Below are 15,077 nucleotides of genomic sequence, written 5' to 3'. Positions count from 1 at the left end.
AAGCTTTTGTTCAGAGCATCTCAGGTCTCTGAAGCCAGTGGAAAAAAGGCTAGATGGGAGAAATATGGCCAGAAATGTCAAACAGCTACTTTATATTCATTGTGGCCCTTGATGCAGGTGCGAGGCAAAAGTACCAACAACTCAACAGTCAATACTTGTAGCATCATCAATAAAAATCACAAATATCAATGAATATTATTGATGATAATATACAGTTTTATACAAATTATAACTCAGATTTTGACCTTACAAGTTGCCCATAAGCCCTAATGTGACCTTCTTATATAAATTGTTGGTGTTGCTTCTTATTTTAATGTAGCGAAAGGAACAAGTACCTATGTTGTGTTATATAAGTCTTATTTGTCTGATTTGTCTACACAAAATAAGAGTGATGACAACTATTAGCAACATTTATTCATTAATTCACATTTCATATTTTTTTAATCCATGCTCCAAATATCATTACCAAATTTGTGATTAGAACTGACAATTGTCTCTTATTAAGATTGAATTCAACACACATTTTAGATATAGAAAAGCAATTAAATCATTATTTTTTCTTGTGCTATGAAGTATTTTCTATATAATGTTTGTACACAGCTACAAAATAGATATTATTGTATTTATCAGTTAACAAAATATGCAAAATGCAGATATAACTCAAACAGTTGAACTATATGCAAATAAACATGCAATAAAATGTTGTTTTTTTCCAGATTTCAGCATTTATTTTACATTTTCTCTGGTATTTGTTTTAAACCTCGGGGTCCACTTCCTTTCCCATCGGCATCAAACGCAGCACAGAATGCGTGCAGTGATTGGAACATGTGTAGCCAATCATATGCCTAGAATATACTAAGGCCCGCCCACTCATCCTCTTTCAACCAGTCAGTGTTGGCTAAAGTGCAGCTTTAGTTCCTGTAGTTAAAAAGCACATTGCCTGACAGAGAGGAGGAAGCTGTTGAACATTTAATCATCAGGTTAAGCTGCCAAGATTTCTGAAATGATGCCAACTGCAAGGTAAGATCCGAGGGATAATATCCTGCAGTGTTTACACAGGGAACACCTCGGCTGTTATGTTTGTCTTTTAACATTTCCTCACAGTGCTGTGGCAATGGGTTGATTTAAAAGAAAGTGGAGACTTTCAGGCTGATGTGTTAAGTTAGGGCAGCTTCAGGGAGTCTGGATCTTCTTACATCCATTCTGATCCCGTTCATGTAAAAACCACAGTGCTGCTGTTATTTCTCCCTGTGATCTCCACCAGACATTCAGCACAATCGTGTCTTGTGTTTTGTGTAAGTTGAGTCACCGGTTATGAAAACTCTGTTGTCAAGAGTAGACTTTGACCACTATGATATCTTGTTGCTGAAGAAAAGAAAAACAAATTAAAAAAGTTCAAACAAAATACAGTTTTTCATGCTTTGACGGCTCGACTTGAGTCTAAGCATGCATTAGCCTAAAGCTTTTGAATGATACACTCATGCCTCACATGTGTTTAGATGAGATCACTGATACATCAGTTGTTCAGAGAATGATAATCCTTTTATTTAGATCTTTTTAATGTGCTGAAGTGCCTGCTTTTCCTTTGAGTAATCTCCATCTGAATGAGGAAAAAAAAGAATGAATCAATGGTTTTACAGTTCTCAGTGAAAGCTATAAGTCCATTAGTCTGATATATGAGCTCATGAGTTTGAAATTTAGCAATTAGCATGTGTTGTACACACGTTGAGCTTCGAGAAAAGGTCAGGTAACAGAGCCATCACCAATAAAAGTTTCACTGATTTTAAATGAACAAATTAGAAACAGATGATCCTGTATCACAGCAGATTGTTTGTATCCTCTGTTCGTGCAGAGCCGGTGAGTGGGAGTCTGCATAATACAATATGTTTTTGTCTCCCCACAGTGAAAACACCCTCTTCGGGATGGGAAATCCCTTGCTTGACATTTCAGCTGTTGTGGACAAAGATTTCCTTGATAAGTAAGTCCAAACAGCTCATCTGTTTCCGCTGATATCTTCATATTTCTGCATCTTAAAACACACTGACTGTCATTTATTCATTTTTTGTATTGTTTCCCAAAGGTTCGGACTGAAGCCGAATGACCAGATCCTCGCTGAAGACAAACATAAAGCCTTGTGAGTCAAAACTTCACCGGGGCACCACGTGCTTCAGTAGCGTAACGCAAAGTGTTAAAATTATGAACCAAATAAGGGATACACTGGTCATTCATACCCACTACTACCCTCTTGACACTTAAGCCGTCCTCAAAATAGCCGAGTTATAAATCAGCCCTCTGTAACTTGGAGCCTCAGCACTGGACCCGCCCACATTTTTCCCATGTTGAATTGGTTGCCAAACTATATCAAGATGTCTCTGAATCTACTACTGCTTCGGATCACATAGCATATCTGCATTTATATTTAAACTGCATGGCATTAAATTTACACAAAACCAATTAATTGTTATTGTTTATTCAGAGTTTTACTGAGCACACATGCCTCTTTCCCAGACCCTCCCTCCTTCACATTGCAAACAGATGCAACAGTAATATTATAGCCTTCCTCAAAAACGTAGCTGAAGATGGCACTATACGCTTTTGAACCTGCAGGTGAAACATAGGCAGCAAAAAAAGACAAAAACAAAAACAAAAACGAAGCTTTAATTGCCGACTGATCTTACACCGTCCTCTTTGTTTGATAGAGTGCAGATGGTGTCTTTTCATGGAATTTGCCTGTGTTAATTTTAGCGCGGAAATAAAAAGTTCACCATCTGTAAGTAAGACGACGGTGAGAGGGAGAGTTTTCTTTGAAGTCTCCAGGATTAAACAATTTTTACATTTCTAAGTAAATCACATATTTTGGGATGTCAACATTTGTTATATGTTTGTCTCTTCTAAATAAGTGTCAGGATGCTTGATTTATGGTTGACTGATCTTTAATAATTACCTTGATAGTAAAAGACCCTAGAGTTGTAAACCGTAGTCATTCATTTTATTTGGCACAATCCACACTAGACTGAAACTATACTATATTTCTGTGTTCAGAATAAGAATCATAATCATAAACAGGTTTAATGGTGTAAAAAAATAATAATGCTAAAGTCAAGAGTCATAAATGTTAAATAGAAATCTATCATAAAACAATATGAAAAGTATATAAAATGTAAATGTATGTATGTGTACATGTGTATGTATAATATGTAAAAATATCTCTGTATTTAAAGATCAACTCTATGATTGTTCACAATTATCATAGAGTTGATTTCAGTGAAATTGGGATTTTAAAAGTAACAGACAAGACAAACATTGGGACCGAAAACATGTTTCGCTTAATATCTTTATTTTAAAGTTTTGTCACACTGAATAACGTCTTCCTTTTTTAAATCAACAATTCATCTATATTATTAAATGTAAATGGGTGTTAACTGCAGCCTCTGTGGTGACTCATGGTTTCACTGATGGGATCCCTGAGCTTCTCTTGTCCATTTTGATCACAATGGCGCTTACCAGACATTGTGTGTAATATTCACACACAGGCTGTAGCCAGATTGCTTGCCTTCACCTGTCCTGCACTTACAAGAGTGCCACAAATTACTTTTTCTCAGAGCTTTATTTAACCAGGGCCACTCACACAGCACAAATGCTCTTCTACAGGAATTCACTGCACCACACTCCGGCACATACACACCTCGAAGCCAACCAGTACAGCAGTTTTATCTATTGGATGTAAGATAACCGCATAACCCTTATCTGCTGGCCACTGAGCAGCTCCACTTGAACAGTTTGGTGTTACGTACCTTGCTCAAGGGCAACTCAGTGGTGGTGTAACGAGGAAGGACGGACGAGTGCTGTTCTCTAACTTTCTAAACCCAATTTAATCCTGCTAGTCCGGGGATCGAGCCTGTGTCAGCGCACACCAACCTTGGTTTTCCCACAATGTCTCCACAGCATGTACTTTTTTTTTTTCTCCACTCAAACTTGATTTTGACATTCAGTCTTTTTCACAATACTCGTTTGATCAAGACCAGTAATTTCAGATTTGTAACCACGAACAAGGCTACACACAAGAAAGCTACATAATTGTACACTGGCAATGAAAGGAGAGATGCATCACTGTCCTGAACCGGCTCAAAGTTCAGACAAAACAAGGGAGAGCACACAGATAATTAAGGTTTTAAAACAAAAGAAATGTATTTTACCAATATTAAACTATACAACAGGTATAAAATATGTACATCAGTGTTGTCAGTAGTGTATTGAGTGTGAGGGTGTGGGCTTACTGTGGTTCAAGGGAAAAAAGATAATGTGAAAAACAAATCGAAGTCAAAGCAAGTTCCTGCTGGCTGGGAGAAGAGAGAAATAACTAACAGGTTCAGCTCCCTATATAGTCCTACAATCTGGGAGCAAGTTAACTCGGGTGTAGCTCATCCTCCAGCTGGTTCATGACAAAGTGGGGGCTCGTAAAATTGACTAGTTTGGTAGTTCACCATCAGTTAGAATCCAGAATATGTACAGAGATACCGTAAACTGTAGACACACCTTCTGGTACATCGCCATTGTTACTACTATTCATTTTCCGATCATTTTTAGTATTTTGAATTTCTGAACATTAGTTCTAATGCTTTACTCCACAATCTGGTACTTCGATGCAGATCAAACATTTGTAAATATTCTCTCTGATTTAAAATAGATTTAGAGCATTACGCAGCCATGGCAGAAGTGCTCTCTGAGTGCCTTCTAGTTTTGACGACTAATTTTCCAAGAGTGCATTTTGATCGAACAATTTCTGACCTGACAAGTGAAGAATTCTGTTTTAGATGAATAGATATTCCTTTATTTGTCCCACAGTGTTTTAGTGTCTTGTGTAAACCTTCAAAGCAAATCGCGCATCAGAGCACCAGAGTAATGACAGATCAGACAGATCAGTACATCAGACCGTCCGGTACCTTTTTCTTTACAATAGGCTACCTTGTCAGGTCTTGTTACTTGACAAAGGGACACATGTGACCTTGGGCGGCGGCGGCAGCAGCAGCACAAAGCAGCATCATCAGCAGTGTTGTTCTCCTCCAGCACAAAGGCAGCGGTGTTATCTTTAGCCCCACAGACACAGTTCCCTCCACATTCTGCACAAGGTCAGGGCAGGATTAACATGCAGCTTTGGTGGTTTATTCCCAACACAATGCATTTCAATGCATGTCGCCTCCCATACCGCCCACCCCCACCCACACACTCGCCCTCGTGACCATCAATTTATATCTGAATGTACAGTGCATGTGGTATTTTTTTAATCACTTTATCTATTAATTTCTAGCAGTGCAGATTATGAAAAAGCTCAAATTTCAAAGTACATAGAGGTCATTCACAAGGTCACCGGTTTTCGGTTCATTTTGACGGAAGTGTTGTGACAAATAACATCATTACTTAAAAGGCCACAATAGACTTACAAGGCTAGTCGACTAACACCATTGTTGTGTTTCTGAATCTACAGAGTGTAACACGATTCATTTTTTTCTCCCCATCACCCTGGTGGGAGAGAGATCATTGGATGCAGTGCACTGTGGCCATGCCTGAATTCAATTATCTAGTCACAGCAGAGCCCATATAATCCTGTTGTGGCTGAAAAATTGCCTGCTGTAGAAACCATCAACATCCCTGTTAGTACTGGCTGGGGACTTAATGTTTTTTTTTTTCTGAATAAGCCTCAACTGTGACTTTTGATGCCTTTTCATTTTGCTTCAAATGTTTCACAAGTTCCAATTAATTCCCAGTATTAACTCAAAACGCTATTCACCGTGAAATCAGAGCTGAAAGGATTTGTTGATTAATTGATTAGTGTGTGACCAACCAGAAAACACAACCACAACAACAAAACCAGAAAGAATTGCCAAGACATTTGCCTGAAGATTGCTTCTTTGCCTCCCAATTCATATCATTAAAAACTGAATTCTTTGGATTAAGACAGTTGGTTTGGACCAAAACAGACATTTTAAAGACACCACTTTGCTCTGGAAACTTGTGATTAGAGCTGAAACAATTACCTAATTAGTTGATCATCAGAAAATGAATCTGCAACAAGTGAATCCATTAATTGTGAGTACCAAAACATCTCAAGTGTGAATGTTTGTGGTGTTTCTCCTCTATGAAAGTAAATTAAATTAAAATGAGTTTTGAACCGCTGGTCTCGAAAAAAACAAGCAATTAATCAAAAAAAGAAATAATTTAGATTAATTCTTAATTAAAATTACATTATTATTATTAATATTTTTAAATATTTAATTGAACGGGTGTCCAAAACTAGTATTTTCATCTCATAGGAGGGCCACTTCATCATCCAGGTACTACAAGAAAGCGCAATATTGTGTAAGTATTTCCACTACTAGCATCATACTTAACAAAACACCGGCTGTCAATTTGTCGTAGACTAAATTACTAATTGTGTATTCAAAGAAATAATAAAGAGATAAAGTAAATTGGTAATGAAAATAATAATCAGTTGAAGCCATATTGAAAACTAAGCGGAGCATCTGCTCTGCTTAAAAAACACTAACATCCTGGACGACCTCGCTGCCTTGTGGTTGAGACGCATACCACACAACCACAATGTTTGGTTTGTTTTCCGGCCCCATGACGTTTTATACCCCCCTTTCACTCTCTCCTCGTGTATCTGTATCTATACTTTCTGCTGCGTAATAAGGGCCACAAAATGCTAACTTAGAGTAAAGTATAGAATACCCATAACCGCTTCACTCTCTCCTCCATACAACGAAGCTGCTGCTTTTCAGAGTTTACGGTGTGGTGGTCAGAGTCTTGTGCTTGTACTCTCAATGCTTTTATTTGGATGTCACTTCCTGTGGTTTTTGAGCTGCAGTTGAAAGGGTTGTTTTCAGTAGATGCTGGGTTTTTTTTTTCAGAGGTTGCCTTGTCTGTTTTTGAAATTGGGGTATGAGAGGAAACCAGCAAACCAAAGCACTGTGTTTGACTTCTTTTATGCCTGCTGAGACGTGTATTAATTTTACATATTGTTGTTGTTTTGTAGTCACTGCTGCCATCATGTGGCTTAAGTTTGCTACCTGCAAGGTGGGGAATATGTTATGACTTTTTAGAATTTGCAGAGATTTGGGGTACATATTGTCTTTATCTCAGATGATCAGGCACATTGGAGAAACAATGCATTGTAATTACAGTTGTAATATTTAAAAAAATATTTATGTTTTGAGCAGCTGGTTGATATTTTATTTCGACTTTTCACTTTTTTCTTAATATTGAAATTCTTTGCTCAGTATTATATTCCACAAAAATGATTGTGTACCCTTTTATGTCCAGCAGGGGGCAACAGTAGCCTGCTGTTTTGACCCCAAGGAGTCTCCATAGGAAACAACATGTCAACATAATGAAAACACGCCTCTTTCTGCAGGAGATTATAATATGGGCAAATAGACATTTTATTTCAGGATAACTAGGCATTACAGGTTGTTTAGAACACGCGGCATTTCATAACATACCATCCACCCAAAGCCTCTTGGGCTTGTTAACCATATCATATTAGAGCTAATGATTATTAGTGTGTCAAATGAGTGAGTCATTGTTATAGTGAGTGTATTGTCACCTCCGAGGGGGAGAAATGAAACATCAGCTGGCTCCTGAATATTAGTCCCGTTCAAACATTTGTTTTATGACTCCCTCTGTCCAATGATAATTAATTGTTTACTTTCTCATCTCTGGATGATGGCGTGACTCTTTTCAGAGGTTGTTTGCTCACAGCAATTAAGTTCATCAGTGCTCATCCTCCCTCCTCCTCCTCCTCCTCCTCCCTCTCCCTCTCTCTCTCTACCCCCTTCCATCCTTTTCTCTCTTTCTCTGTGCTAAATGCAGATTAGCAGCGTCACAATCGCATCCAGAATGAGAGTAAACTCCTCATTATGCCGTGTGACCCTCTGCTGCATGAATAATTCAGGGCTGCAGCGTTAGTGGTTGGCTGTTATTAGCATTCCGGATGGCGAGGGAAAGGGAGAGAAAGGGTGGGGGGCTTATATCACTGACAGGGCTGACTCAGGGGGATCAGCCCTGGATTGAGACACACATCACACACACATCATCACACGACACAGGAGATCAGTGGAGGTGCCTCTCCACTCACACACCCCGCTGTCTGTGTACATCTTACACACCCCTGCTGCTGCCGTGCAGCTCAATCTGCTTACTGGGAGGAAAACAACAAAGGCCTCTCTCACTGAGTACATGCTAAACACTCTGGCTCCTGGGTGTGTGTGTGTGTGTGCGCGCGATAGATTCTGCTCTGTAAACACACTTGACTCTACCCCTCGTTTTTTATATTGTAAACTTAACGAGCAAACTGAGTGGCTAAACTCCCGGCGGGACATCCTGGTGTGTCAGAGAAAACACCCGCCCCTTGTGGTGCGGTGTTTTGTGGTTGCGCTTATCAATGCAGCATGGCGGTGAGAAGCTGCATGTGCTTGCCATTGGTTGGCCACTCAACTGGATGCACTCGATTGGCTTGACTGGAGTGTAAGACACATTCACACCCCCCCCCCGTATTTTTTCTTACATTAATACAACTTTTTTTTTTTACCTCCCAGCTCCCTTGTCTGTTGCTGAGGCTGAGTGCTGTACTACAGTACTTAAACTCACCTCCGCCGGCCCGCTGGGGGGTCAGAACATCCGGCTCCCCCTGCTGCTGAGGGCAAAGGTCGCGGGCCTGCATCCATCAGCCAGCCTCTGAGCCAAGGAGAGAGAGCAGAGATTAATGGCACTCAACTGGTAATTGAGACATCAGAAACATGTTCAGTCGCCAAACGCGCGCTCCTCTTGATGCTTTATTGATGTGCATGAATCCGGCGATTTGGGGCACTTGCATAAATCTGACGTGCTCACCGGAGCTCTACTCAACCGTAAGAAACATGGATCTTGACCTTTTTCTTTATTAAACGAGGAAACTTTTCAAATATTGGAAATAAAGAAGCCTCAGATCTTGTTCTACTGTGGTTTTTTTTTTAGAAGGAAATAGGGTAAGACAGGGCGATGCGAGGCGATTTCTCTGCATTTAAAGCATACATGCTGCATCATGAGAGATGGCTGATGCAATCATAATTAAGGCTCGTCCTTGCCGGAGCTGCAAATACCTCCCTCTTGTTGACAGTGGCTGCCAGCAGGTGGTGCCAGAAGGAAACATCACAAGTCAAAGGGAGTGTAACAAACATAATCCACATCTCTGTGCATGTGGGCGTCCTCCCCTCCTCCCCTCCTCTCCCTCCAACTCCCCCTTTTTTTAAAGAGCGTTTTATAATTAAAATGTGGGCGTCTCAGCCAGTACATACAGCATGTTCAGTTCAGAAAAGCATGCTCAGGGCTATTTTTAGTCATCTTTGATCCCCAGCAGCCACACAGGAAAAGCCACTGATGGCAGCAGCCCTGATACATGTAGGCTAGTTAGTATACTATCTCTGCTGATCATTTCTCTACACCTAGCCTGTGCGGGGGTAGAGATGGGAGGCTTGACTGGTGTGCAGCAACACTCCCCGTGTGTTTAAAGTTCACACTGGGCCATATGGTCCCCGCAGTAGGGGGTGTTGGTGGAATTATTCACATGGAGCTCTCTGAATCACCGAGATCCTGGTATCAACCTCCAAGATAAGGGGAATGTCTCAAAGGCTTTGTGCTCCGGCTTCAAATCTCAATCCTCTGGAGAACACCGGAAGCCCCATCCTTGCTTACAGACTCCGTCTTCCCACTCTCTCCCTCAATGTGTCCCTCTTTCTCTCCCTTTCATGTCCACACACTCTCACACTCCCTCTCCCACATCCACACTGTACAGTGTGACAAACAACGCCACCCTCTGCAGCACGAAGCCAAAAACCTGTGACATTTCAGAGGAAATAATATGAACTCATCCTCCATGACCAGATTTTGCCCCCGCCGCCTAATCCTTGAGTGCAGCCTAATTAAGTACAAACAGCAGTCCTCGGTTAATGCCAACAAATGGGCTGCTGCTGCTTGCTGCCTGCCGCTGGATCGGCCAATTATTAAAGGGATGCACATTTGTTGTTTCTGGATTCTAATGCAATTACTCACCCATTATGACCATGTAATTGTGCAGTCATTAATTGCGCATCCAGTCTGTAATGCAGAAAGGCTCATTGCGGCTGGAGTCGTGGTGCTTTCTGCACGAGGGACTCGAGGCGGGTTTTTTCAGCCAAACAGGGATTGGACTAAGATACCTGAACGATGGCGATATCGTAACGCGTTTGTGCAAATCAACATTCATCTCGTACTGTAGTGTATTAGAAGATGTCAAAGGACGGGAACAAGGCCTCGCTTGCTGTTTGAATCATGACTCATTTGTGTTCAGTACTTTTATGCGCCTCATTCATTCGCCATCTATTCCCATCCTGCCCTAATGTTCCACTGATAAGAATGTCCTATTCATTCTGCGTTCTTCACCAGTTGCTACACAGAGAGAGAGACTCTACAGGCATTGAATGAAAAGCACATCTATTTCTGAGGGGGAGTGCGAGCACGGTAGAAGATAATTATTGATTTGAAATAAGAAAAGATAAGGCTCAACCTTGAGCAGCCCGGCGATAGCGCACAGAACAGAATAATTAATGGGCCTGTCTTGTGTCGGGACAAGCTTTCACACTGAGACGAGCGTATTGATTTTAAACAGATAAACTGCGTAACCCTTTGTGAAGGGTTTGACAAACAATTTAATTGGGGGGAAAAACAACAATATTCCTCACCCTTTCCATCTCCCTTTCATCACGTCCCCGAGCTGTTTTTCCTCTGCCTGACCTATGGAAACAATTACTGTGCATCAGGCCTTGTACTGCCTCCAGACTACCAAGGAAGGCTGGTGTAGGATGCACGCACTGATTGGGGGGAATCTAATCAATGGTGGAACCTGTCTCCACTCCAGATGCCTGTGTTGAAACTGGGATTACCGAAGCCTTTTAGCTATATTGCCCCTCTCTGCTTCTGTCGGAGAGAGAGAAAGATGGATCTGCCTGTTTAAATGTACCTGCCTGCTATAGCTGAAGCAGAGATAATTTACTGCTCCTGTACAACCCTCCTCCTTTTCTAATCCCCCAAGGAGAGCAGCAAAGAAGCCCCAGTCCTCTCACTTCTTCCCTTGCCCTCCCCTGATTAGTGATAGGGGCTGTTTGATCATGTTTCCCTGCCTGTCCTTGTGATTTGTAAGCTGTTTAAACGTGAACGAGGCAATTAAATAAGGACGAACGGAGGAGAGTGGGTGCCGCGGTGATCATTAGCGATGAATTACCCCGGTGTGCACTCAAACACTCGGGAGGACTTTCACGCGGACCACTCCCGAGGATCCAGATCCAATCTAGCCATTGATTAACAGAGACTTGTTCTTCCTGTGAAATCACTCGACGGGGATTTTAGGGCACTCATCCGGTCTTATCGAGATAGGCTAACATCAAAGGCGAATGAAGAGGGATTGGGTAAATGGGCTCGCCTTGCCCTCCATGTAAGAGACTTAGAGGAGCAAATCTTGAATTATTGCCTCATGTAAATAATCTACTTGGCTCTTTTTGGGGAGGTGAGAGAGAAACTCATGAGTCACTCGGGGCAGAGAACACTCATAGTACTTTGGAAGCTCTCATATTTCCCTTGATGGGAAACAACGGTGGGGGCTCCTTCCCCAGGAATGTAAACAACACCATGTTCCTGACTTGTGTGATCTGCCCCAACAATTTGAATGTGTTAAGCCAGGGAGATGTAGAGGTATTAGGTTTTGAGGAGGACTCTCATATCCTCTGAATACAGATATTCCTTTCAGTAGCCTAATTCCCCTAATTTGATTTAAGCTGAATAAATAAGTGCCTCTATTAGTCTCAAATTGGAAGGTATGAAATTGAAAAATAGCACACTGCCTTTAGTTAAGAGTGGTCTTTAACCAGAGTGTCAGGGGCAGTCTCTTGTAAGGCATGTGTTATATAACACACTGTCCATACATTTGTGGAATTCATGGCATAGTTGGAATTGCTCTTCCACTGAACAACATCAGTGGGTTTTAAAAGAAGAGGTTACTGGCTGGGGACATTTTGTTCAAAACAATTTCTTTTTCTCTGCTCCCTCCCATCAGCAAGTGAGCTTAGACTGCAGTAGATGGAATGGGATTTTCTCTTCCTAAATGGCCAAGGGGGCCGTTTACGGTGTCACTACTATGGGATCACATGATGTTTGAGGGTGTAAAGGTCTCGAGGCAGCTGCTCCTTTTCGGATGGGATTTTCGAGGCATCCAAGAGCAGGGCCCCATGCTGTCTGCACTGAAAGGTGGAGCAAATACTTCTAGGAAGAAAAAAAAAAAAAGCTCAAATCCTCTGAAGCTGTGTGTCTATTTGAAATGGGTTCTGGAGTCCCTCGGCTGCCTTCATGTTATAAACACCCACAGTGCTCAAATTCTTCCTTTGTCAAGGAGTCATAACAGGTGTCTCAGGAAGGATTTTTTCCCGGTTAGCATATTTTCCACTTGCATGGAAAGTTTTTTTTTTTTTTTTTCTTTATTAGGAACATTCTGCCCTGGGTAGACCCCCTTGCCTTGAGACATGATATGCAGACTTTCTTTGAAGCAGTAAAGGTTACTTTCACACTCGCTCAAAATTTGGCCATGCTTAGTTAAACCAGGTTGTGCTGCAGTATTGAACACCTCTGGCTGACATATGTTGGTAAGCCATGATGCACTTTGCATACATATTCCTCCTGTCTGCGGTGGGTACATGCAATAGACACGACATATTTCTAGTTTCAACTTCAAAATTCTGCTTCGCCACCCCAAAACGTGCAACCTTTGACCTCCCCTGAGAATGTTTTTTTAATCCTAAGAAGGGAACGCATTGACATTCTGCAGCAGAGCCTTTACATAACCAGCGCCCCTTGGGATTACACTCAAGCATTTTCTCAGCAACCCCTCTTTCGCAGTTAATTTAAGGTGGAATTGCACATACAACACCAGTGGGAATGGTATGGTGCACCTTGAACTATTTACCATGTCATTGGATTTTCTTTTCCCCTCCCTAAATACACTTACAAATGGACAGTCTTCAATTTACGGTTGAGGGGAAAAAAAAAAAAAAAAAAGCCAAGGACCTCCTAATGTGGCGTATCATCTTGACTGCAGTTAGGTCAATTTCCTTAGCAGGGTGGACACGTTTGTGTAGCCAGCCCCCTGGGAGGTTGTTTATATGAACGATGTGGTGAAAACACATTATTCATGTTCTCAGCTCCTCAGATAAAGAGTCTATCTCGCAGCGTAGCCCAGCTTTGCATTATGTTACGCCTATGCATCGATGCTATTGATGTATGAAATGGCAGTATGATGGGGAAAATACAAGAATGATAAAACCGCCGTCAGTATTTCACTGTAGACCCAAGGGTGTTCCTGTGGTTTGAAAAACTCAGCAATTGTTTACTCCCCCGTTCCCCAATGTCATGTCTGTTTTCTTGACTCATTGTGTTTAGTCTATTTCAGTCATTTCTAAACTTTGCTGTATGGTTCATACATCAAACATTTAATCAGATGTGGTCTCTCCGTAAACACTTTATCTGGCGATGAGGGTTTGCGCACAAGGAAATTGTACAGCTTGTTTTTTTCTAATTGCTCTGAAAACATCACCTATAAAATATAAAATACAAAATAGCTGCCTATCTCTGGCAAGTGAAAAATTAGAAATGTATGTTATTTTATGCATCCCTTTTGAGGAAGCAGTTCAAGTTCGTCAGAAATAACTTTCTCTTGCTCATCTTGCTTTAATACTATATGACTAACTACAACCATGTGTGGACAATGTTCCTCTTTTGCTTTTATCAAGCTGACATTCAGACCCCAACTGCCTCTTTTCATCTCTGGCAACATTTGTGGTCAAGTATCCCATTTAACAAAATCCAGCGTCTACTCGCTGCATTTTTTTCATGCCTTTTTTTTCTATTTAAGCAGTATTGCAAAAAAAAAAGTATGCTCTTCTCAAATGTATTATATTGCAGTTGACCCACTGCTGTCTTCTTTACAGCTGGGATAGAAAGTTGATGACTTCAACAAGTAATTCTCAACAAGGGTGCAGAGTAGCTCAAAACATTTGAAAAAAAAAAAAAAACTATAAAAAAATATATCCACATACAGCGAGCTGTAACACCTGAACGCTATGTCTCGTGCTTGAGAGTGCGGGAAATGAGCAATCATTAGCAGTCATTTAGGGTCGTTTTAGTGTCTGCCCTGAATGTAAATCCTATATTCACTGTCATTTTAGCTTTGTTTTTCTCTCCACCAATTCTTGAGAGAAATATCTGATTCTTTAGCTGCTAAATGCTGCACTATGTTTACCAGTTAGATGTTAACTTTGTCAGTGTGACATTTACATAGTGCTTGGAAAATTAGATTTTTTTTGCTGAACACATGTTGTGATGAGAGCAATGAGACTGAACAAAACCAAAACAATAAGCTAAAAGAGCTGCAGACTCTGGTCATCTATCAGATCATTGAAAATATATCAACGGGTGCAGCTTTAAGTTTTACATGATAATGTGCAAAGATTCTGTTGGCATGTTAAATTTATTATGTCAACATGTTAGCATGCAGAACTTAATTATTTATATCTGGGGATTTGGTATGCTAACTTTAGTACATTGGCATGTTGGCTAAGGTATGTTATGTAAGCCTGCTAAGATGTATGTGCACTTGAGCAGGTTGTGACGCTAACATTAGTGTTTCAGCATGCTATGTTGGTCTGGTTCATATTACAAATGACACTCACTGGAATTTGGTGCATCGTATCCTGTGTTGAACTAGTGGAAAACATGACATGTTGATAGTTATAAAAAGCTTGAGAGATCAAAAGAGTCATTTGGATTTTTCACTGGAGACCATAAATGTCTTTACCAAATTTCACAGCCGTCCATCTGAAAGTTTTGAGACATTATTTTTCTTTTCTTTTTTGTTCAGTCGCTTTAGCTGCACCTGTGTAACCACTACTGATGGATTTTCTATTGCCTAATTTGTGATACTTATGCCTCACTCCTCCTAAACATGTTGTAATGTGACAAGT

The 15,077-nt window shown here is 40.9% G+C and overlaps 1 protein-coding gene across 1 annotated transcript in view; it reads left to right on the top strand.

The window, feature by feature from the left end:
• The first annotated feature begins 918 nt into the window (after positions 1-918).
• The window catches only part of LOC118333712 (adenosine kinase-like), a 101,249-nt gene continuing 87,090 nt past the window's right edge, over positions 919-15,077 (top strand). Inside the window, exons 1-3 of the mRNA XM_035669482.1 lie at positions 919-1,020; positions 1,904-1,978; positions 2,081-2,134. Of these exons, the coding sequence (XP_035525375.1) occupies positions 1,004-1,020; positions 1,904-1,978; positions 2,081-2,134 (146 nt within the window). The 5' untranslated portion in view covers positions 919-1,003. The remainder of the gene's footprint in view (positions 1,021-1,903; positions 1,979-2,080; positions 2,135-15,077) is intronic.

This window comes from Morone saxatilis, unplaced genomic scaffold (assembly GCF_004916995.1).
Source record: "Morone saxatilis isolate NCDOM2014 unplaced genomic scaffold, NCSU_SB_2.0 Contig1, whole genome shotgun sequence".
NCBI classification, from domain to species: domain Eukaryota; kingdom Metazoa; phylum Chordata; class Actinopteri; family Moronidae; genus Morone; species Morone saxatilis.
This window is presented reverse-complemented; position numbering and strand designations above follow the sequence as displayed.